This window comes from Podarcis liolepis (assembly GCF_965112155.1).
Source record: "Podarcis liolepis genome assembly, chromosome: 3".
In the NCBI taxonomy this organism is placed as follows: Eukaryota; Metazoa; Chordata; class Lepidosauria; order Squamata; family Lacertidae; genus Podarcis; species Podarcis liolepis.
The window spans coordinates 118,598,658-118,617,493 of NC_139557.1; the positions used below are offsets into that span (position 1 = coordinate 118,598,658).

At 44.7% G+C, this 18,836-nt stretch overlaps 1 protein-coding gene across 10 annotated transcripts in view; it reads left to right on the plus strand.

Moving 5' to 3' along the window:
• LOC310702766 (uncharacterized protein) overlaps positions 1-18,836 on the plus strand; it is a 286,289-nt gene that overhangs the window by 237,707 nt on the left and 29,746 nt on the right. For 7 of the 10 annotated variants that reach the window (XM_083494874.1, XM_083494875.1, XM_083494876.1 and 4 more), the window contains 2 exons: positions 14,163-14,252; positions 14,782-14,898. In XM_083494874.1, coding sequence (XP_083351000.1) covers positions 14,163-14,252; positions 14,782-14,898 — 207 coding nt within the window. Of the gene's footprint in view, positions 1-14,162; positions 14,253-14,781; positions 14,899-17,374; positions 17,465-18,014; positions 18,132-18,836 lie in introns of all 10 variants that reach the window. The other 3 variants (XM_083494879.1, XM_083494880.1, XM_083494878.1) reach the window with 1 other exon arrangement.

An 18,836-nucleotide genomic window follows, 5' to 3' on the forward strand; every position in this document is an offset into this window, starting at 1 on the left:
CAAAAGTCCTGGTGGTGCCTCTAAATTGGCTGGAGAACAAATGTCTACGTTGGGGGCGCTGCCTGTGGGCGCCCCTCCCATCCAATTCTTCACCGTGCGTAGAGATATCAGCCTCTGGAGTGATATCAGCAAGGCAGTCGTCACTGGAGGGGATCTTCAGGATGCTGAGACACAGTCCAATCTGAAGCAGCTTTCCTATGTAGTGGACCCAAGGGGTGGCGCCAGCGATCTTCACAGCTGTGGATGTGGAGAGCAGATGGGCCCTTCCAGCACGGTTGCAGTGGTGCCTGGGACCAGTCTTATCCACACCTCGTCACTTGGCTCAAACTGGTCACGCAAGGAGTTCGGGCCTGGGTTGAGAGAGAGAATCTCGAAAGAGAGACTGTACATAATTGTTCAATTCCACATCTTGAGCAGGGATAGGTGAAAGCATGCACACATAAGGAACCGGTCTCCCAAACATCACTTCAAAAGGGTGACAAGTGAATACGTTTCAATGGGAGGCTACAAACTCTAAGCAAAGCCAAGGGCAACATGAACACCCAATTAGACCCTGTTTCTTGGGTCAATGGTTTTTCAAAGTCCTTTTCTTCCTTTCCTATTTTCCAGAACTTTGGGGCCTATATGCAGTACCCACCATCTTCCTTCTTCACTGGCAACAGTGGGGTGTTTCACTGTGATTGGCATTGTTTCAAGATTCCATGTTGAAGCAATCGCTTCAAATGCACCCACACTCTTTCAGCTGCCTGTCGTGGGATGGGGTATTGGTTTTTATCTTCCGCCCATAGTCCAGGGTCAACATCATGAAGCAGGCTAACAGGGAGGATTCCCTCCTCTTCTTTTACCATCATCAAGCATCAATGGTCTCACAGGGGCATTTCTAAAGAAAACTCTCCTGCTGGTCCAGTTGTCATCATTACTTCCCCCATTGGTTGGAAGGAAATCTGGGCTTGTAATTTTGTTAGCAAGTCTCGGCCCAATAAAGGAATGGGACACTCTGGTATATACAAAAATTTGTCTAGGCAGCAGGTAACAGACTGCAAAAACGGGGCCTTTTGTGATTTACCTGTGGCTCCAATTATATCAACCACTTAGTTTGTGGGTTTTGTTACAGGCACAGGTAAGACTGAGTGGGCAGCTCCCTTGTTCACCTTCTCCTACCTGTAATAAGGTAGCTAGGTTAAGGGCTGTGGTAACCTGAAACTTCAGGCGTGAATGTAATAACAGCATCTGGCACTTCCTCTTGGAGTTACACAGCTGGTGTCCTGTCCAAACGTGAATTTATCTGCCTTTTTGAGTAGGGTGGCCACTGCCACAATCACTCTCATACGGGGGGGGGGGGCAACCTCTGTTCTGCTGGGGTTAGCTTCTCTGACAAGTATGCGACAGGTTGCTGCCAATTTTTCAGTTTCTGGCATGAGACTCCCTTGGCTACCCCCCCTGGTCTTCATCTGTGAACAGGGTAAAAGGCTTCTTGGGGTTTGGATGCTAAGCACTGGGGCTTGTCATTTTGAGATCCTGAAAAGCCTGCTGCTGTTCCCTGCCCCATATAAAAGGATCCTTCTCTATTCCCCTAGTTGACTCATGCAGGGGCCAAGTAATGCTTCTGTAGTTAGTAGTGAGTCCAGGGGATATTGTTCATCATCATAAGTGGGATTATAGGTTTTAAAAAATCCCTTCAAACAATTTTACAATCTTTGCTGGATTCTCCTCAAAAGAGGGGTTCTGATTTCTTCAATTACAAACATCTGCACTTGAAAAGGGTATATGCTGGACCGTGCCTTTGTTTGTCCAGCTGGGACAGGGGCTGGTGGATCATAAACCCTCCGAAGGGGCATTTTTCCAGCTGCCTGATCCTTCCTGGTTTTCTCATACTGTCTGTGAGACATAACTCTCTTCGCCGCCTGTCCCCACTTACGTTGCTATCTCTTCCTCTTTTCAGGGGTGCAGTATTCTGCTGTCTCAACTAACAAGGGGCTTTCATCCAACTTTTTCCTCAAATGGCTTTACAAACTCCTTTTAGTCTCTTTTTCTGTCTTTCTGTCCACATTTTCTTTCCTTGATTCATATCATCTAGTGTTTTCCTAAACTCTTCGTTATCTTCCTTATCTTCCTCTTCTTCCGTCTCACTATCCTCCTTCGCAGGTCCTCCCCCCCCCCTACACCAGCACCTCCCTGTGCTTTTTGATTTTGGCCTGGGGGGGGGGGTTGGAGGGGCTGTTGGTGGAGTGTAAGGTGGTGGCTTAATCACTCCCCCTCCTTATCTTCTGGGTCTTTTAACACCAGAGGTTTCACTGTATAAATCCTGTTCTGTGTGTTGCTGTCACAGCAAGACTTTAGCCATGGTAGATTCTTTTTTTTTTTTTTTTTTTTTACATTGGTCTTTCATGTAGAGATATAGGGGATCTGGTCTGGGTGGACATTTAATATATTTTGCCACAGGGGGTTGATTTGCCACAGGGGGTTGATTAATTGCAAATCAAAGCCACACAGTTCCCTGGGTTGGCAAGTCCACCTCACATAAAGTTTTGAGTCTCTGTTTTTCAATTTGAATCCCCAAATCATCACTCTTCGTGGCTGTTTTCCAGTTATTTAAAAAGCATTCAGAGGAATACATTGGCTTGCTCCAAATCCTATTTTTTCAGATACTCTCCTCCTAACTGGGTTTCAAAATTCTTTCACACTCCACATGCTACAGTTTGTCAGAAAATGCACAATCCTACAATCGCTCGGCCAAGGGGACACTAAGCCTTGGCCCTCATTCAACAATTCATCCACTGGTGTATCTGACACACAACAAAACACTTAATTCCCTCTGCCCCATTCCCTTTCCCAAACCTTTACCAATTCCTTTCCTGGTGGCATTCTTACTGCCGGGCACCCTATTGCCAACTACCAGGTGAGGCTGATCAGACCTCTGGTGGCCCTTTCCCTCGGGCCCCTAGCCCTTTCCCTCGGGCTTACCTTCTCCGCTGCGGACCTGTCCCCTCGGCGCCGTTCTGTCCTCTTATTCTCCCTCAACCAGATGTCTCTGCTCCAGGACGGTGTGGCAATCTCCCCCTACAAACTGGCAGGGTGTGCACCGGAAATGCGAACGCCGATCGGAGCTGTTCACCTTGGTTGAGCCTGGCCCTCCGGTCCGTATTTGGGAAGGGGGCTGATCCCGGACGAGCCCCCAGAGAGATGAAGCCTTATTTACCTAGGGATCCATTAGCCTCGCCATCCCCCTGGACCTCGGAGGGAACAAAAGTACCAGGAAAGCAAAATCTTCTTTGGAGAAAAAGAGTTTATTGAGGGATCTGAGCACAGAGTCAAGGTCTGTACTCAGAGACAGCCTGCTGGATAATTCCTAAAAATATACTGGCTGTAAAGCAAGTCACTTCAACAGTCTTTCTTATACCCGCCGTACTTCCCCAATCGACTAGCAAATATTGCTTGCTAAATCATTTCTGTCTTTCTGCTAAGCCAGCACTCCCTCCCACCTCCTTGTGCACGTGTCTTCTTTTGCTAGCAAAGCATTTCCCTTCGTATCTCTTCCTATCTTGCATTACTTAAAAGCAGAAGTAAAGCAGGAAACATCTTGTTAGTGGTTTTCTTCTTGCATTACTAAGCAGAAGTAAAACAGGAAACTTCTTGCTAGTGGTTTTTCTAGTTAACAGCAGTTTCTGGCTGGGCAGGAAGCGACCTTCTGACCTGTAGCTAGCATCAGCAGTTTCAAGTAGCTGATTAGGCTTTTGCAAGCTACTGCAATTTTTGGGCTGTTTTGTCCCTCCTAGCAGAGTGCAGGAATTTATTTATTATGTGTAGATAATATTTGAGAGCAACAGAATAAAATATTGAGAGAAACCTATCTCCCTTTAGAAGTTCTTCCTAATGTTTAGGTGGAATCTTCTTTCTTGTAGTTTGGATCCATTGCTCCGTGTCCGCTTCTCTGGAGCAGCAGAAAACAACCTTTCTCCCTCCTCTTGATTTATAACAGAACACAACTACTTTATAATATGATCATGGAACCCCCCAAAATATAAAACAATGCAGCTGCATAAGAACCTGAATCAGGCCCAACATAGAATTATTAATGAGCCTTTACCATATGTACCTTAAGTATGTATAGAAACTCAATGAGAGGCCTGAGCTTGCTTTTGCTAGGTAATCTCACTTATATTAAGTCCAATTTGTGACAAACAAGCTCTCATCTCATCAACGCAAAGGAGCCTTTCTCTTTTCTGATTTTGATGCTATACTACACTGAAATATCTAAATGTTTCTTTCCCTGTACTTGAATCTCACAGCCACACAACCCATTCTTTCCTGACACACCATTCCTTTGAGAACCACTGATAAAGATGTTAAATGGCAAAGGGGGCAGAATCTGTTGCTCACCTTGTGATCTACTGAAAGTGAAAGGTGGCAGGGAAATTTGAGTGTATCTGTTGGGCAGAGATAGCCTGCTTTTGAGCTCAGAAACCAACCTCACACATTTCTACAGTTCAGGCCTTACAAAGTGCAAGAACTTGAAACGGTCAGCCCTGAATCTTAGTCCCTTCTGGTCATTGGTTTTGGGGCCTCCCTGGTCCAGAGACAAATTATTGGTCCAACGCACCCTCAAGGATCTAGATCAAATAGAGATCCAAGCTTGTCGTTAAACTGCTTCAGGTGCTTAAACCTGTCCTCTAGGTGAGTATTGCAGGCTCTCCATTTGCAACAACCCTAGACAGCCAGTGCAAGAGAAAAATCCTGCTACATCTTCCAGTCCCTAAAACCCACTGCTACACAGACCCATCAGAAGAAAAGAGCCATGCAGTTCTGCAGCAACCATCCTAGATGATCCTTTGATGCAAGCAGTGCAGGAAAGATGGAGCTCCTAATGGACCGCTCCACCAGACTGCCTCTTAGGGAGAGATAGGAAGCAGGGCTCAAGGCTTCTGCTTTTGCTGGAGGCCAAGCTGAATCAGGCACCTCCTGGCCCTGAACTGCGCCAGCTGACCATGATTGTCTAGAAATTGGCAAGGAGTTCATGTTTTTGTTTTTCTCTTCCCTTCCTGTCCTTTTCCGCTTGTGTGCCATGTTTTGATTTATTTTTTAAATTGTATGTAAGCTGCTCTGGGAGCCTTTTGGCTGCAAAGCAGAGTACAACTGATATAAAGAATTTAAACAATGTTTCTACCAACAGGTTTCTCCTCTCATCTTCTGGTTGTTGTTCTTGTTTGTGTTTATAACTTATGAATGATGGGATAAAGTAAATAATTTATGCTTGTTGTGGGTGGGGAGCATCTAATGGGGGCAATGGACATAAAACTATATGCATCACAATAACAAACATGTTAAGCAAAATGTATCTAAAAATGTGCAGACCAGGAGAAAAGCACACTGAAACGTTTCTTTCTTGGAAGGTATGGCAACTGCAGTCGAACTGAACAGTCCAACCAAAAGAGGTTGCATCAACCTGCACTATGGCCAAGTGTTACGCGAAATGCCATTTCCTTTCTATCCAGGCGCCATGAAGTTGGGAGCAGCTTTTGTGAGATGACGGGAAATCTGTTAATTGATACAGAAAGAGAACAGGATGAGAAAGATTGTTCTGCAGATAAATCTTGGGATGGTCTGCAAGATGAATAAATTGCCTAGGATGAGTTAAGAAAAAAATGGCCTGGACGGTTCAGATGCTGACAGCTGCAGGAAATACCTGTTCGCAGCATTTCCCACTCAGATGCTCAAATGTGTGTTTCAGCATCTTTTTTGGAACAACAACACTATAAATAAGGAGAACCTCCTTGTTCCATCCAAACTTCTCCTCCTTGTGCCTTAGAGTGCATTCCCTTTGGCAGAGATCTCAGAAGAAACTGCAGCCATGAGGTTCCTTTACCTGAGCTTTGCTCTGGTCTTCATCTTCTTCCATGTTATTGCAGGTAAGAGGGCACAGGGAGGGAGTATCTGCTGCAAATGCAGAAGGTATCAGGTTGCATTCCAGGCATTTTCCTGGTCGGCAACACTTAAAACCATCTTCCTGTCAGTGTAGACAGCTATGAGCTTGATGGAACAACTGTCCGACTTGGCAGCTTCCTATCCTATCCTATCCAGTTGCTTAAAAAGGGGTGGGGAGGAAAGTATTTAAAAACCTATTTAATAATGAAATTGAATTTGAATACATGACTTTTGCAAAAGCAGCAATGTTCAGGATGCAGCCTTAGCGACCAGGAAAGTTCCATGGTGGTCATTTATATTGCTTGGAAAAGTTTGGAAAGTTAGTGTCCATGATCCCCAAGTCCTTCCTAATTCCAGAGGTCCTGGATCTATGAAGAGTAAAAATCTGATGAAGGATTCCATTGTAGACATACCCTTTGTTAAAGAATGCCCACAGTTGCCACCTCAGGACCCCATAAGTATAGGCAATGAAGAGATGGTGCCCACTGGGCAAATGGGTGCGCCTTACCCCCTCCTCATGTGGATGGGAGTCGGGAAATACCATAGCCATCACAGTTGGGTGTGAGCTGAGCAAGACACATTGGCAACACTACTGGGGAGATTGCAGAAAATACCATTCTCAGAGAGGGCGCAAATGTCAAGGTATTTCTGAAACTCAGAACAGCTGTATTTCTGATTAGCAGATGTTAAAAGCAAAGGGGAAACTTCAGTAGAATGGAATGAAGTCTGACTCAGTCGCCAATTATGTGGGTCTGTGGGTGCATTATCTGCTCATTTTTCTCCCCTTCCATTAGCAATCTGTAAAATTTAGGCTTGGCGGCTGTGCTGAAAAGATCCCAGGAGCCGTAATCATCATCATAATGTTATGATTTATGTGCCACCCAAGTGGCTGGGTGCAGCTGAGTGTCAGCCCCCTTACAAGGTTCAGGAATCAGCTGGAGTGTTTGCAGAGAAGGAGGACCGATCTGACCCTTGCTAATGTTGGCCAATGAAATAGGTGTTAGCAGGTTGAGAGGCAGCAGAAGCCTGTAAAAGTTGGTCATCCCATTAAATACGCAGACTGGAGCCATGACCTAAATGGAGCTGATTATTAAGGAGCCACTGCCTCGTGGGTGCCCATAGGTCACTGAGAGTGGTATTTAATCCTGCTGAATACACATCAGGTTTATTGATTTCTATGGGTGTACTCTTAGTGGGTGCAGAAAAGGGATTCTGACTAGATATATGGGGGGAAATTAATGAAAGTAAGATTTGTTCAACAGTGGAACGGTCTCCCTCAGGAGGTTGTGGACGCTCCTTCCTTGGAGGTTATTAAGCAGAGGTTCAACACATAGGATAACAGATTCATGCCACTTTCAATTTGTTTGTTTAGACATTTCTCTCCCAACTTTCCCCAAGAAACTTAAGGCGATGTACATTAATTTCTCCCATGAGCCAATGTATCCCAGGTCTTAGACTAATACCACGCTGGTGCCGTTGCCCTAAGTTCCTTAGTCACCACTACCTAAAAGGCCCTCTGCCTGCTTCGCTGTAACCTGGACTCTTCCAATGAAGGAACCGCCAGAAGGTTATTGGAAACACGCCAGCCCGGGAGCGGTGCCAGCATCCCAGGCACCCGGGGCCTTTCTCTGGAGGTCACTCTCTGGCTGGAATCCCCCTCAGTCGAGAAAAACCATTGATAAGTGACCCCTCCCTCCTGAGAGGAGCACGCTAGCAATCTTCTGGCAATCCATAACAGAAGAAAGAGGACAGTCCATAGTCTAACTGCTACTTTATTAAGACTGTACAAAAGCATGCCTGCTCGCCTGAGCAGTACAGGATGCGAGTCTATGACATGACTCTGCTTCTACCCAGAAGCGGAAGACAACTCACAGTAACTCCATCCAGGTTACACTGAGAGTGCTGAGAACTGGCTCAGACTTCCTGTCTCATGCTCAGATACATCACATGATGTAAACAATCTGGCTGCTTGTTCTCAGCTGGTGGGAACTAAAATCCCAACACTTGGAGCTGGACCTCCGTGTCCGGGCTGAATGATGAGGAGGGTAGAGATGTGCCTTCAGGTATATTTCCACAATGGGATCATTGACTGATTAGGAAGACTCCAGGGAGGAAAACGAATCAGCAGTGGAAAGGAGAAAAAATGTTAGGAAACCAGGTTGGGGCAGAAGGCTCTGAAATGGACTGAGGAAAGAGCATCTTTTTTGGGGGCGGGGAGGTAGTGTCGGTGGCTACCTTGAGCATGCTCAGCTCATCCTCATGCTGCTTATAATTTCCTCCCCCTTTGGCTTCAACCCACACAGAATAAACCAGGACTTGTGGGAATTGCAGTTCATGGATGATGGGAATTGTAGTCCAACAACAATTGGAGGGTCACAGGTCAACTATGCCTGAAGTCAAGACTAGATTGCTTATCCATCAACAGTCCTGATTCAACTGGGACATCCCGGAATTACAGAAGCCATGCCCGTTTCTGATTGGATGTCCCATTTTTTGTGCTGAGCTCCCTCGACAGTCAGCTGGCTCTTGTGAGAGCTCAGCACCCAAAGACAAATGTCTTTGGGGAAAATAAGGTGGCTGCGCTTTATTATTATTATTTAAATGATATTTATTAAGGTTTCAAAAACAATAGATTACATAGATAAAAAGAAAAGAAACAAAATAAAAAATAAAAAGAGGAAAAATACAAAATACAGAAAAAAGAGAAAAAACACTTAAAAACAAAACAATCTTTCCATACCTTACATTTCATTTCCTTGCTTCTCTGACCTCCTCTCACCTCCCTTTTTTGTATTCCAGTTCAATTGGTTAATTCAGCAATTCCTTTCCCTCTTGGTTTTTGTCTTAATCTTTTAACTTAATAAATTATAGCTTTAGATTCTCACCTATTAACAAGCCATTTTTACATACACCTTTATAACATTGCTGCTAAAACCACTTAACTTCATTCTGACATCATTCTAGCATTCATTAATTTTGCAGTATTTCTGTAAATAGTCTTTAAATTTCTTCCAATCTTCTTTCACCAACTCTTCTCCCTGGTCTCGGATTCTGCCAGTCATTTCCGCCAATTCCATATAGTCCATCACCTTCATCTGCCATTCTTCCAGGGTGGGTAAATCTTGTGTCTTCCAATATTTTGCAATAAGTATTCTTGCTGCTGTTGTGGCATACATAAAGAAAGTTCTGTCCTCCTTTGGCACCAATTGGCCGACTATGCCCAGGAGAAAGGCCTCTGGTTTCTTCAAGAAGGTATATTTGAATACCTTTTTCATTTCATTATAAATCATCTCCCAGAAAGCCTTAATCCTTGGGCATGTCCACCAAAGGTGAAAGAATGTACCTTCAGTTTCTTTACATTTCCAACATTTATTATCGGGCAAATGATAGATTTTTGCAAGCTTGACTGGGGTCATGTACCACCTGTATATCATTTTCATAATATTCTCTCTTAAGGCATTACATGCCGTAAACTTCATACCTGTGGTCCATAACTGTTCCCAGTCAGCCATCATTATGTTATGACCAACATCTTGTGCCCATTTAATCATAGCAGATTTCACCGTTTCATCCTGAGTATTCCATTTCAACAGCAAGTTATACATCTTTGACAAAATCTTAGTTTTGGGTTCTAACAGTTCTGTTTCTAACTTTGATTTTTCCACCTGGAAGCCAATTTTCTTGTCCAAATTATATGCCTCCATTATCTGATAATAATGAAGCCAATCTCGCACTTTGTTTTTTAGTTTCTCAAAGCTCTGCAGTTTCAATCTATCTCCCTCTTGTTCCAGAATTTCCCAATATTTCGGCCATTTGGCCTCCATATTGAGCTTTTTCTGAGCTTTCGCTTCCATCGGTGACAGCTGTTGAATGGTTTCTTTAAATGTAAAGGTTCATCATTGTTCCACTCCATGTGTATGTCTTTAAGGGGCCGGAGCAAGGGCCAGAGCAAGATAACGAGACCCAGCTTTACAGCTGTGAAACATAGCAGGTGCTGCTGAGTTGTATTTGATTAAGGCGTGTCAGCATTTGGGTAGAGTATATAAGGAGCAGCACCTAGCTCTCCCATTACCCTGGGGGATGGGTTGGTGGTTGGGTCTGGTTTGGTTTGTTGATGTATTTAGTGTAAATGGAGTTTTTGTTTTTCTTATTAAAACCTTTAAGTTATTTTTGAGTCCCTTTTTAATGCATGGTCTCCCCAGCAAGCTCTCTGCAGCGCTACCATACTGCAAAAAGCCAACAACAGCCACCTTGGGGTTTTATTTTCCAATAGATCCTTATATCTTATCCAGACATTAAACAATGCTTTTCTGGCAATATGATTTTTAAATGCTTTATGTGCTTTGACCTTCTCATACCACAAATATGCATGCCACCCAAATACATTGTTGAAACCTTCTAAGTCCAAAATGTCTGTGTTTTCAAGAAGCAGCCATTCTTTCAGCCAGGAAGAAGCTGCTGATTCATAATATAGTTTAAGGTCTGGCAGGGCAAATCCACCTCTTTCCTTTGCATCTGTTAGTATTTCAAATTTTATTCTGGGCTTCTTGCCCTGCCAGACAAATCTAGAGATATCTCTCTGCCACTTCTTGAAGCAATCCATTTTGTCCAAAATTTGCAATGTTTGAAACAAAAACAACATTCTAGGCAATACATTCATTTTTATCGCAGCAATACGGCCTAGCTGTGAAAGCTTCAAATTTGACCAAATTTCTAAATCTTTTTTCACTTCAGCCCAACATTTTTCATAATTGTCTTTAAATAGATTCCCATTTTTAGCTGTCATGTTAATCCCCAGGTATTTCACTTTCTTAACCACTGTTAAACCTGTCTCATTCTGAAACCTCTCTCTCTCAATCGCTGTTAATTTTTTCTCTAAGACCTTTGTTTGTGGATAGATTCCTCCAAGTTGGTAGGCCCACCACCTGCCTCCTTGATCTGCGCCCGTCTTGGCTGATTAGGGCGTGTCACTTCCTTTCTATCCAGGCGCCATGAAGTTGGGAGCAGCTTTTTGTGAGATGAAGGGAAAATGGCAAGGTTTTTCTGAAGCTCAGAACAGCTGTAATTCTGATTAGCAGATGTTAAAAGCAAAGGGGAACCTTCAGTAGAATGGAATGAAGGCAGACTCAGTCACCTGTTATGTGGGTCTGTGGGTGCATTATCTGCTATTTTTTCTCCCCTTCCATTAGCAACCTGTAAAATTTTGGTTTCAGCTGTGCTGAAAAGATCCCAGGAGCAGTAATAATAATAAACACAATTTTATTATTCATACCCCACCCAACTGGCTGGTGCAGCTGAGTGTCAGCACCCTTACAAGGTTCAGGAATCAGCTGGAGTGTTTGCGTGCTGAGGTCCCCAAAACACCCCTACCCCAATAACTCACACATCACACATAATTTTTTGTTTAAGGTTTTTGGCATAATTTTGGCCACAACTTTATTAAAATACAAATTGTGAGTGGTTGCTTAGGCATTGGTTATGACTAGCTGTCCCGCCCCGCCCGCCTTGGGGGACAGCACTGACTCCTGGATTCCAGCGAGAGCCAGTGTGGAGGAACAAGTTCAGGGATAACTGGAGCTGCGACACAGACCCTCAGCTTCTCCCCGCATGCTCCCAGGAGCTTACGCAGCCCGCACCCGATTCCAGGGGTTTGGACGAGAGGATGGTAAGCCCCTGAATTCCTTTAACGGAATTCCCATGCAGCAGCAGCATTGGAGGGGCAGGCACAGCCAATCCATACCCCTCCACCAACCAATTTAAACCAATGCCTAACCGCCAACCTTACAAGTTGTGACGATTTGCTACGCAGTAGGCAAAAACCAATTGGCACAGACTTATCAGCAAAAAGGAAAAATTCCTACCAGGCCCCCGCACCAATGTGGATGACCCCATGACAGGCATAGCAAGGTCAAAGCACAAGCCCAATCAAGGCAGGGCGGGTGGGTGATCCGGTGCCCACAGCGAAAGAGAAAGGAACATGCTGTGAGCCTTGTTTAAATAACCTCTGTTCCCACCCCTAAATTGGCAACATCAAATTTACCCCAGTAACACCAACCACCAATCCGATCCAAGCCCCTTCAATCTATCCTGCCTGGCAACCATGGGGTGCTTTGCTCGGCCCCATCCGCAACACGTGCTCTCCTTTAATGAAAACACGCTTTGCAGAGAAGGAGGACCAATCTGACCCTTGCTAATGTTGGCCAATGAAATAGTAGTTAGCAGGTTGCGAGGCAGCAGAAGCCTTTAAAAGTTGGTCATCCCATTAAATACGCAGGGTTCTAGTTTGGCAAAAAAGTAGTTGGCAACCATTTTGCCCCCTTCAAACAAATTTATTTCCCATCTTTTTTACACAAGGCAACTTGGCTGTGAACTTTTAGGAGGAACTTGCCAATTCCCAGCAGCTACAAACTGTGTCAATGGAGAAATTACAGGGGTCTCCTGTGGCAGCAACGGAACCTGCTGCAGGGATAAGTGATTTACATTGAGTTCTTTTTGTAAAAGAGATAAATATGCAGTAAATATATATATATATATATATATATATATATATATATATATATATATATGCTTTCGTAGATATATATATACATACATATATATATATATATATATGCTTTCGTAGATTTTCACGGGTACAGGAATGCAGGTTTTGGTGTCTTCGGGTGTCTTCCCGTGTAAGAGTTGGGGTGTCTAGGCGACGTTTCGACGAGGTCTCACTCGTCATCTTCAGGCTGGTGCTTTCGGCTTCTTGTTACTGGAACAGAGCAGGATCTCAGTGTTTGAGTTCCTATAAATACTGTTGAGGGGGTGTGGTGTATAGCCTCCAACGTTCTGGGCAGAGAGGAAGTTCCCAGGTGGGTGTGCCTTTTCTTCTTTTGTTCCTTAATTACTTGAGGGATATCTTGAGTGATTTCTTGAGTGATATTCTGAGTACCACTTAGGTGGGTCATTAAGTGTGGATTAGTTGCTAAAGCTTTCGTGTCTTGACCTCTTGAGCTTGTGAAGAGTTTTTCTGAGAAGATGGCTGTACTGCACTTAGTTGTGCTCTGGCTTGGCTTCGTGTATAGGGGCGAGCTGTGGTTTTGTGCCCTGTGCCAGCCAGATCTGTGTAGGGATTGCAGGGGGGTGCAGCATCCGGAGGTGCCACTATGGTTTGGCTACTGGATGGTGTCTGTAATTTATCTGTGGAGAGGGTCTGGGTTTGGGTCTGGTGTGGTTGATTGGTGATGGTGTTCTGTGTGCCTCTGGTTCTGGTGTCGGTTTTTGTGGGGAGGGCTAATTTCTTGTATCGCAGAACACAAGAATGCCGTCAAAAAAGAAGAAAAAACTTCCTCTCTTTTCCAACACATGAAAGAAACAGGACACGAAATTAATTTTGCAGATTCCAAATTGCTCTTTAACATGGAACATCACCACAAGAGAATAATCATGGAAGCCATCGAGATAGAGAAACACCCTCACAACATGAACAAGCGTGACGACACGTCCCGCCTGCCAGACATCTGGAAATTAGCCCTCCCCACAAAAACCGACACCAGAACCAGAGGCACACAGAACACCATCACCAATCAACCACACCAGACCCAAACCCAGACCCTCTCCACAGATAAATTACAGACACCATCCAGTAGCCAAACCATAGTGGCACCTCCGGATGCTGCACCCCCCTGCAATCCCTACACAGATCTGGCTGGCACAGGGCACAAAACCACAGCTCGCCCCTATACACGAAGCCAAGCCAGAGCACAACTAAGTGCAGTACAGCCATCTTCTCAGAAAAACTCTTCACAAGCTCAAGAGGTCAAGACACGAAAGCTTTAGCAACTAATCCACACTTAATGACCCACCTAAGTGGTACTCAGAATATCACTCAAGAAATCACTCAAGATATCCCTCAAGTAATTAAGGAACAAAAGAAGAAAAGGCACACCCACCTGGGAACTTCCTCTCTGCCCAGAACGTTGGAGGCTATACACCACACCCCCTCAACAGTATTTATAGGAACTCAAACACTGAGATCCTGCTCTGTTCCAGTAACAAGAAGCCGAAAGCACCAGCCTGAAGATGACGAGTGAGACCTCGTCGAAACGTCGCCTAGACACCCCAACTCTTACACGGGAAGACACCCGAAGACACCAAAACCTGCATATATATATATATATATATATATATATATATATATATATATATATACAGGTTTTGGTGTCCTCGGGTGTCTTCACATGCTTCTGAACTGCTAGGTGGGCAGGAGCTGGGACCGAGCAACGGGAGCTCAACCCATCGTGGGGATTCGAATGACAACCTTCCAGATGGCAAGCCCGTAAGGACCGGTAAGATGCCCCCCAAATCAACCATTCTATGTAACATTGATGATGTTGACCGGAGCATCAGTCAAATCAGGACTTCCCATGCCTGACAATCCAAATCTGTAAAACTCCACCATGAGGTCAGCAGCTGGCCTCAGGTTAACCACGCTTTCACTCTCAGCCTCGATCTCCCCATCGGTATTATGGGACGTAATAATACTGACTTGCTGTTACAGTAGGCTTTCAATATTTATTTACTCATTGCATTTATATCCCACCTTTTTCTCCACGGAGGTCAAGGTGGCTTCTATGGCTCTTCCTAATTTAATCCTCACAACATCCCTGCGAGGCAGAGTGACTGACTGGCCCAAGACCACCCAGGGAGCCACATGATGAGGCTAGATTTGAAGGCTGGTCTCCCATTTCCTTGTCTAGGAACTCAGGCTACCACCTTGAAAGTGCTCTTCCAATGCTCAAAACAAAATTAATGTTTCTGTTTTGTACACGAAGTCCTCTCAAATAATGACAATTTACTCCCCTCTCTTTTGCACAGATTTTTCTCCATTGTGTAGAGTCTTGGGAGGATATTGCCAGGCCCCAAGGACTGTGAACTGTCCCTTTGGAGAGAATACATTGGCCTTCTGTGGCCCTAATGCACGCTGCTGTAGGAGTAAGTGATACCCATGAGTTGGTGGTCCCACTCACTTGCGAACGTTCATTCATTTTCAATCCTGATTTCCTGTTTCTTGTTTCACAGGAGGAAGCAGAAGCAGGGCTTTCCTTGTGCTAGGAAATAGTCACGGATCAGTTTATGGATCAGAGTAGCTGATGATACACACAGGGCATATTAACTCTATATTTAGAAGCACAAAGTTAGATTCAGTTCTGATGCAGCACTTCTAGGTTCTGCACCTTCTTTTAAGAATTAGGGCCTCAAGGTTTTCATCTGTCCACAGGGAATTTTGATACCGCCGATGTTCATATGGATGCAAACTGTGCAGGCTGCACTTGCTATGGCCATGAAAACTGGCAGTTCTGATCTAACTCTCCAAAATTTTAAGATAGTGCTCAGTAAGTGAAGATGAGTCAGTTGTCTGCTACTGCTGCTGCTGAAAGAACGCAAGTGTGATTTGGTCACAAAGAGTACCACTTAATCCTCACCAGACCTCACCTGAAGTGGAAGAATACACCATAAAATACAGCAGAATAGGAGCTAGAAATCTTATGGTCCCAAAGGACCTGAACCAGGGGTGCATCCATCACCAAGGAATACTAGGAAGGCCAAGATGGTGATAGAAATTTCTGTATTTTAGAAATCTTTGAGAAATAAATAGTTTTCTCATCTCCAGCAACTGCAATCTGAGGATGGAGATGAGAAATAATTTCATAGATCCATTCTTGTCTGTGGGCAGTTCTGAACCCAGATTTTAAGAAGGCAAACTACTGATTTGAGTGTCTCCCAAGGCAGTTGAAATTTAAACCTCCGAAAACTTGTTTTTGTTTTGTTTTTGCAATAGAGAAAAAGACGCAGGAAATGAATGAGGTCCCTCCAAACTCGACCATACTATGTAAAATTGATGATGTTGACCGGAGCATCAGTCAAATCAGGACTTCCCATGCCTGACAATGTAGTCCAGTGAGATTCCACCATGAACTCCACAGCTAGCTTTTTAGCAAACCACGCTTTCACTCTGAGCCTCGATCTCTCCATCAGTATTATGGGACATAATAATACTGACTTGCTGTTACAGAAGGCTTTGGATATTTATTTACTCCTTGCATTTATTAAAATACAAATTGTGAGTGGTTGCTTAGGCATTGGTTATGACTAGCTGTCCCCCCCCCCCCGCCTTGGGGGACAGCACTGACTCCCGGATTCCAGCGAGAGCCAGTGTGGAGGAACAAGTTCAGGGATAACTGGAGCTGCGACACAGACCCTCAGCTTCTCCCCGCATGCTCCCAGGAGCTTACGCAGCCCGCACCCGATTCCAGGGGTTTGGACGAGAGGATGGTAAGCCCCTGAATTCCTTTAACGGAATTCCCGTGCAGCAGCAGCATTGGAGGGGCAGGCACAGCCAATCCATACCCCTCCACCAACTAATTTAAACCAATGCCCAACCGCCAACCTTACAACCTTACAAGTTGTGACGATTTGCTACGCGGTAGGCAAAAACCAAATGGCACACACTAATCAGCCAAAAGGAAAAATTCCTACCAGGCCCCCGCACCAATGCGGATGACCCCATGACAGGCATAGCAAGGTCAAAGCACAAGCCCAATCAAGGCAGGGCGGGTGGGTGATCCGGTGCCCACAGCGAAAGAGAAAGGAACATGCTGTGAGCCTTGTTTAAATAACCTCTGTTCCCACCCCTAAATTGGCAACATCAAATTTACCCCAGTAACACCAACCACCAATCCGATCCAAGCCCCTTCAATCTATCCTGCCTGGCAACCATGGGGTGCTTTGCTCGGCCCCATCCGCAACACGTGCTCTCCTTTAATGAAAACACGCTTTGCAGAGAAGGAGGACCAATCTGACCCTTGCTAATGTTGGCCAATGAAATAGTAGTTAGCAGGTTGCGAGGCAGCAGAAGTCTTTAAAAGTTGGTCATCCCATTAAATACGCAGGGTTCTAGTTTGGCAAAAAAGTAGTTGGCAACCATTTTGCCCCCTTCAAACAAATTTATTTCCCATCTTTTTTACACAAGGCAACTTGGCTGTGAACTTTTAGGAGGAACTTACCAATTCCCAGCAGCTACAAACTGTGTCAATGGAGAAATTACAGGGGTCTCCTGTGGCAGCAACGGAACCTGCTGCAGGGATAAGTGATTTACATTGAGTTCTTTTTGCAAAAGAGATAAATATGCAGTAAATATATCTATATATATATATAAACAAAAAGGTAAAGGTAAAGGACCCCTGACAGTTAAGTCCAGTCGTGAAAAAGTCTGGGGTTGGGTGTTCAGCTCGCTTTACTGGCTGAGGGAGCCCTCGTCTGTCTGCAGGCAGTTTTTCCAGGTCATGTGGCCAGCATGACTAAGCTGCTTCTGGCAAAACCAGAGTAGCACACGGAAACGCTGGTTACCTTCCTGCTGCAGCAGTACCTATTTATCTACTTGCACTTTGACATGCTTCCAAACTGCTAGGTGGGCAGGAGCTGGGACCGAGCAACGGGAACTCAACCCATCGTGGGGATTCGAATGACAACCTTCCGGATGGCAAGCCCGTAGCGACCGGTAAGATGCCCCCCAAATCAACCATTCTATGTAACATTGATGATGTTGACCGGAGCATCAGTCAAATCAGGACTTCCCATGCCTGACAATCCAAATCTGTAAAACTCCACCATGAGGTCAGCAGCTGGCCTCAGGTTAACCACGCTTTCACTCTCAGCCTCGATCTCCCCATCGGTATTATGGGACATAATAATACATAATAATACTGACTTGCTGTTACAGTAGGCTTTCAATATTTATTTACTCATTGCATTTATATCCCACCTTTTTCTCCACGGAGGTCAAGGTGGCTTCTATGGCTCTTCCTAATTTAATCCTCACAACATCCCTGCGAGGCAGAGTGAGTGACTGGCCCAAGACCACCCAGGGAGCCACATGATGAGGCTAGATTTGAAGGCTGGTCTCCCATTTCCTTGTCTAGGAACTCAGGCTACCACCTTGAAAGTGCTCTTCCAATGCTCAAAACAAAATGCCCATGAAATTAATGTTTCTGTTTTGTACACGAAGTCCTCTCAAATAATGACAATTTACTCCCCTCTCTTTTGCACAGGTTCTTCTCCATTGTGTAGAGTCTTGGGAGGATATTGCCAGGCCCCAAGGACTGTGAACTGTCCCTTTGGAGAGAATACATTGGTCTTCTGTGGCCCTAATGAACGCTGCTGTAGGAGTAAGTGATACCCATGAGTTGGTGGCCCCACTCACTTGCGAACGTTCGTTCATTTTCAATCCTGATTTCCTGTTTCTTGTTTCACAGGAGGAAGCAGAAGCAGGGCTTTCCTTGTGCTAGGAAATAGTCACGGATCAGTTTATGGATCAGAGTAGCTGATGATACACACAGGGCATATTAACTCTATATTTAGAAGCACAAAGTTAGATTCAGTTCTGATGCAGCACTTCTAGGTTCTGCATCTTTTTTTAAGGATTAGGGCCTCAAGGTTTTCATCTGTCCACAGGGAATTTTGATACCGCCGGTGTTCATATGGATGCAAACTGTGCAGGCTGCACTTCCCATGGGCATGAAAACTGGCAGTTCTGATCTAACTCTCCAAAATTTTAAGATAGTGCTCAGTAAGTGAAGATGAGTCAGTTGTCTGCTGCTGCTGAAAGAACGCAAGTGTGATTTGGTCACAAAGAGTACCACTTAATCCTCACCAGACCTCACCTGAAGTGGAAGAATACACCATAAAATACAGCAGAATAGGAGCTAGAAACCTTATGGTCCCAAAGGACCTGAACCAGAGGTGCATCCATCACCAAGGAATACTAGGAAGGCCAAGATGGTGATAGAAATTTCTGTATTTTAGAAATCTTTGAGAAATAAATAGTTTTCTCATCTCCAGCAACTGCAATCTGAGGATGGAGATGAGAAATA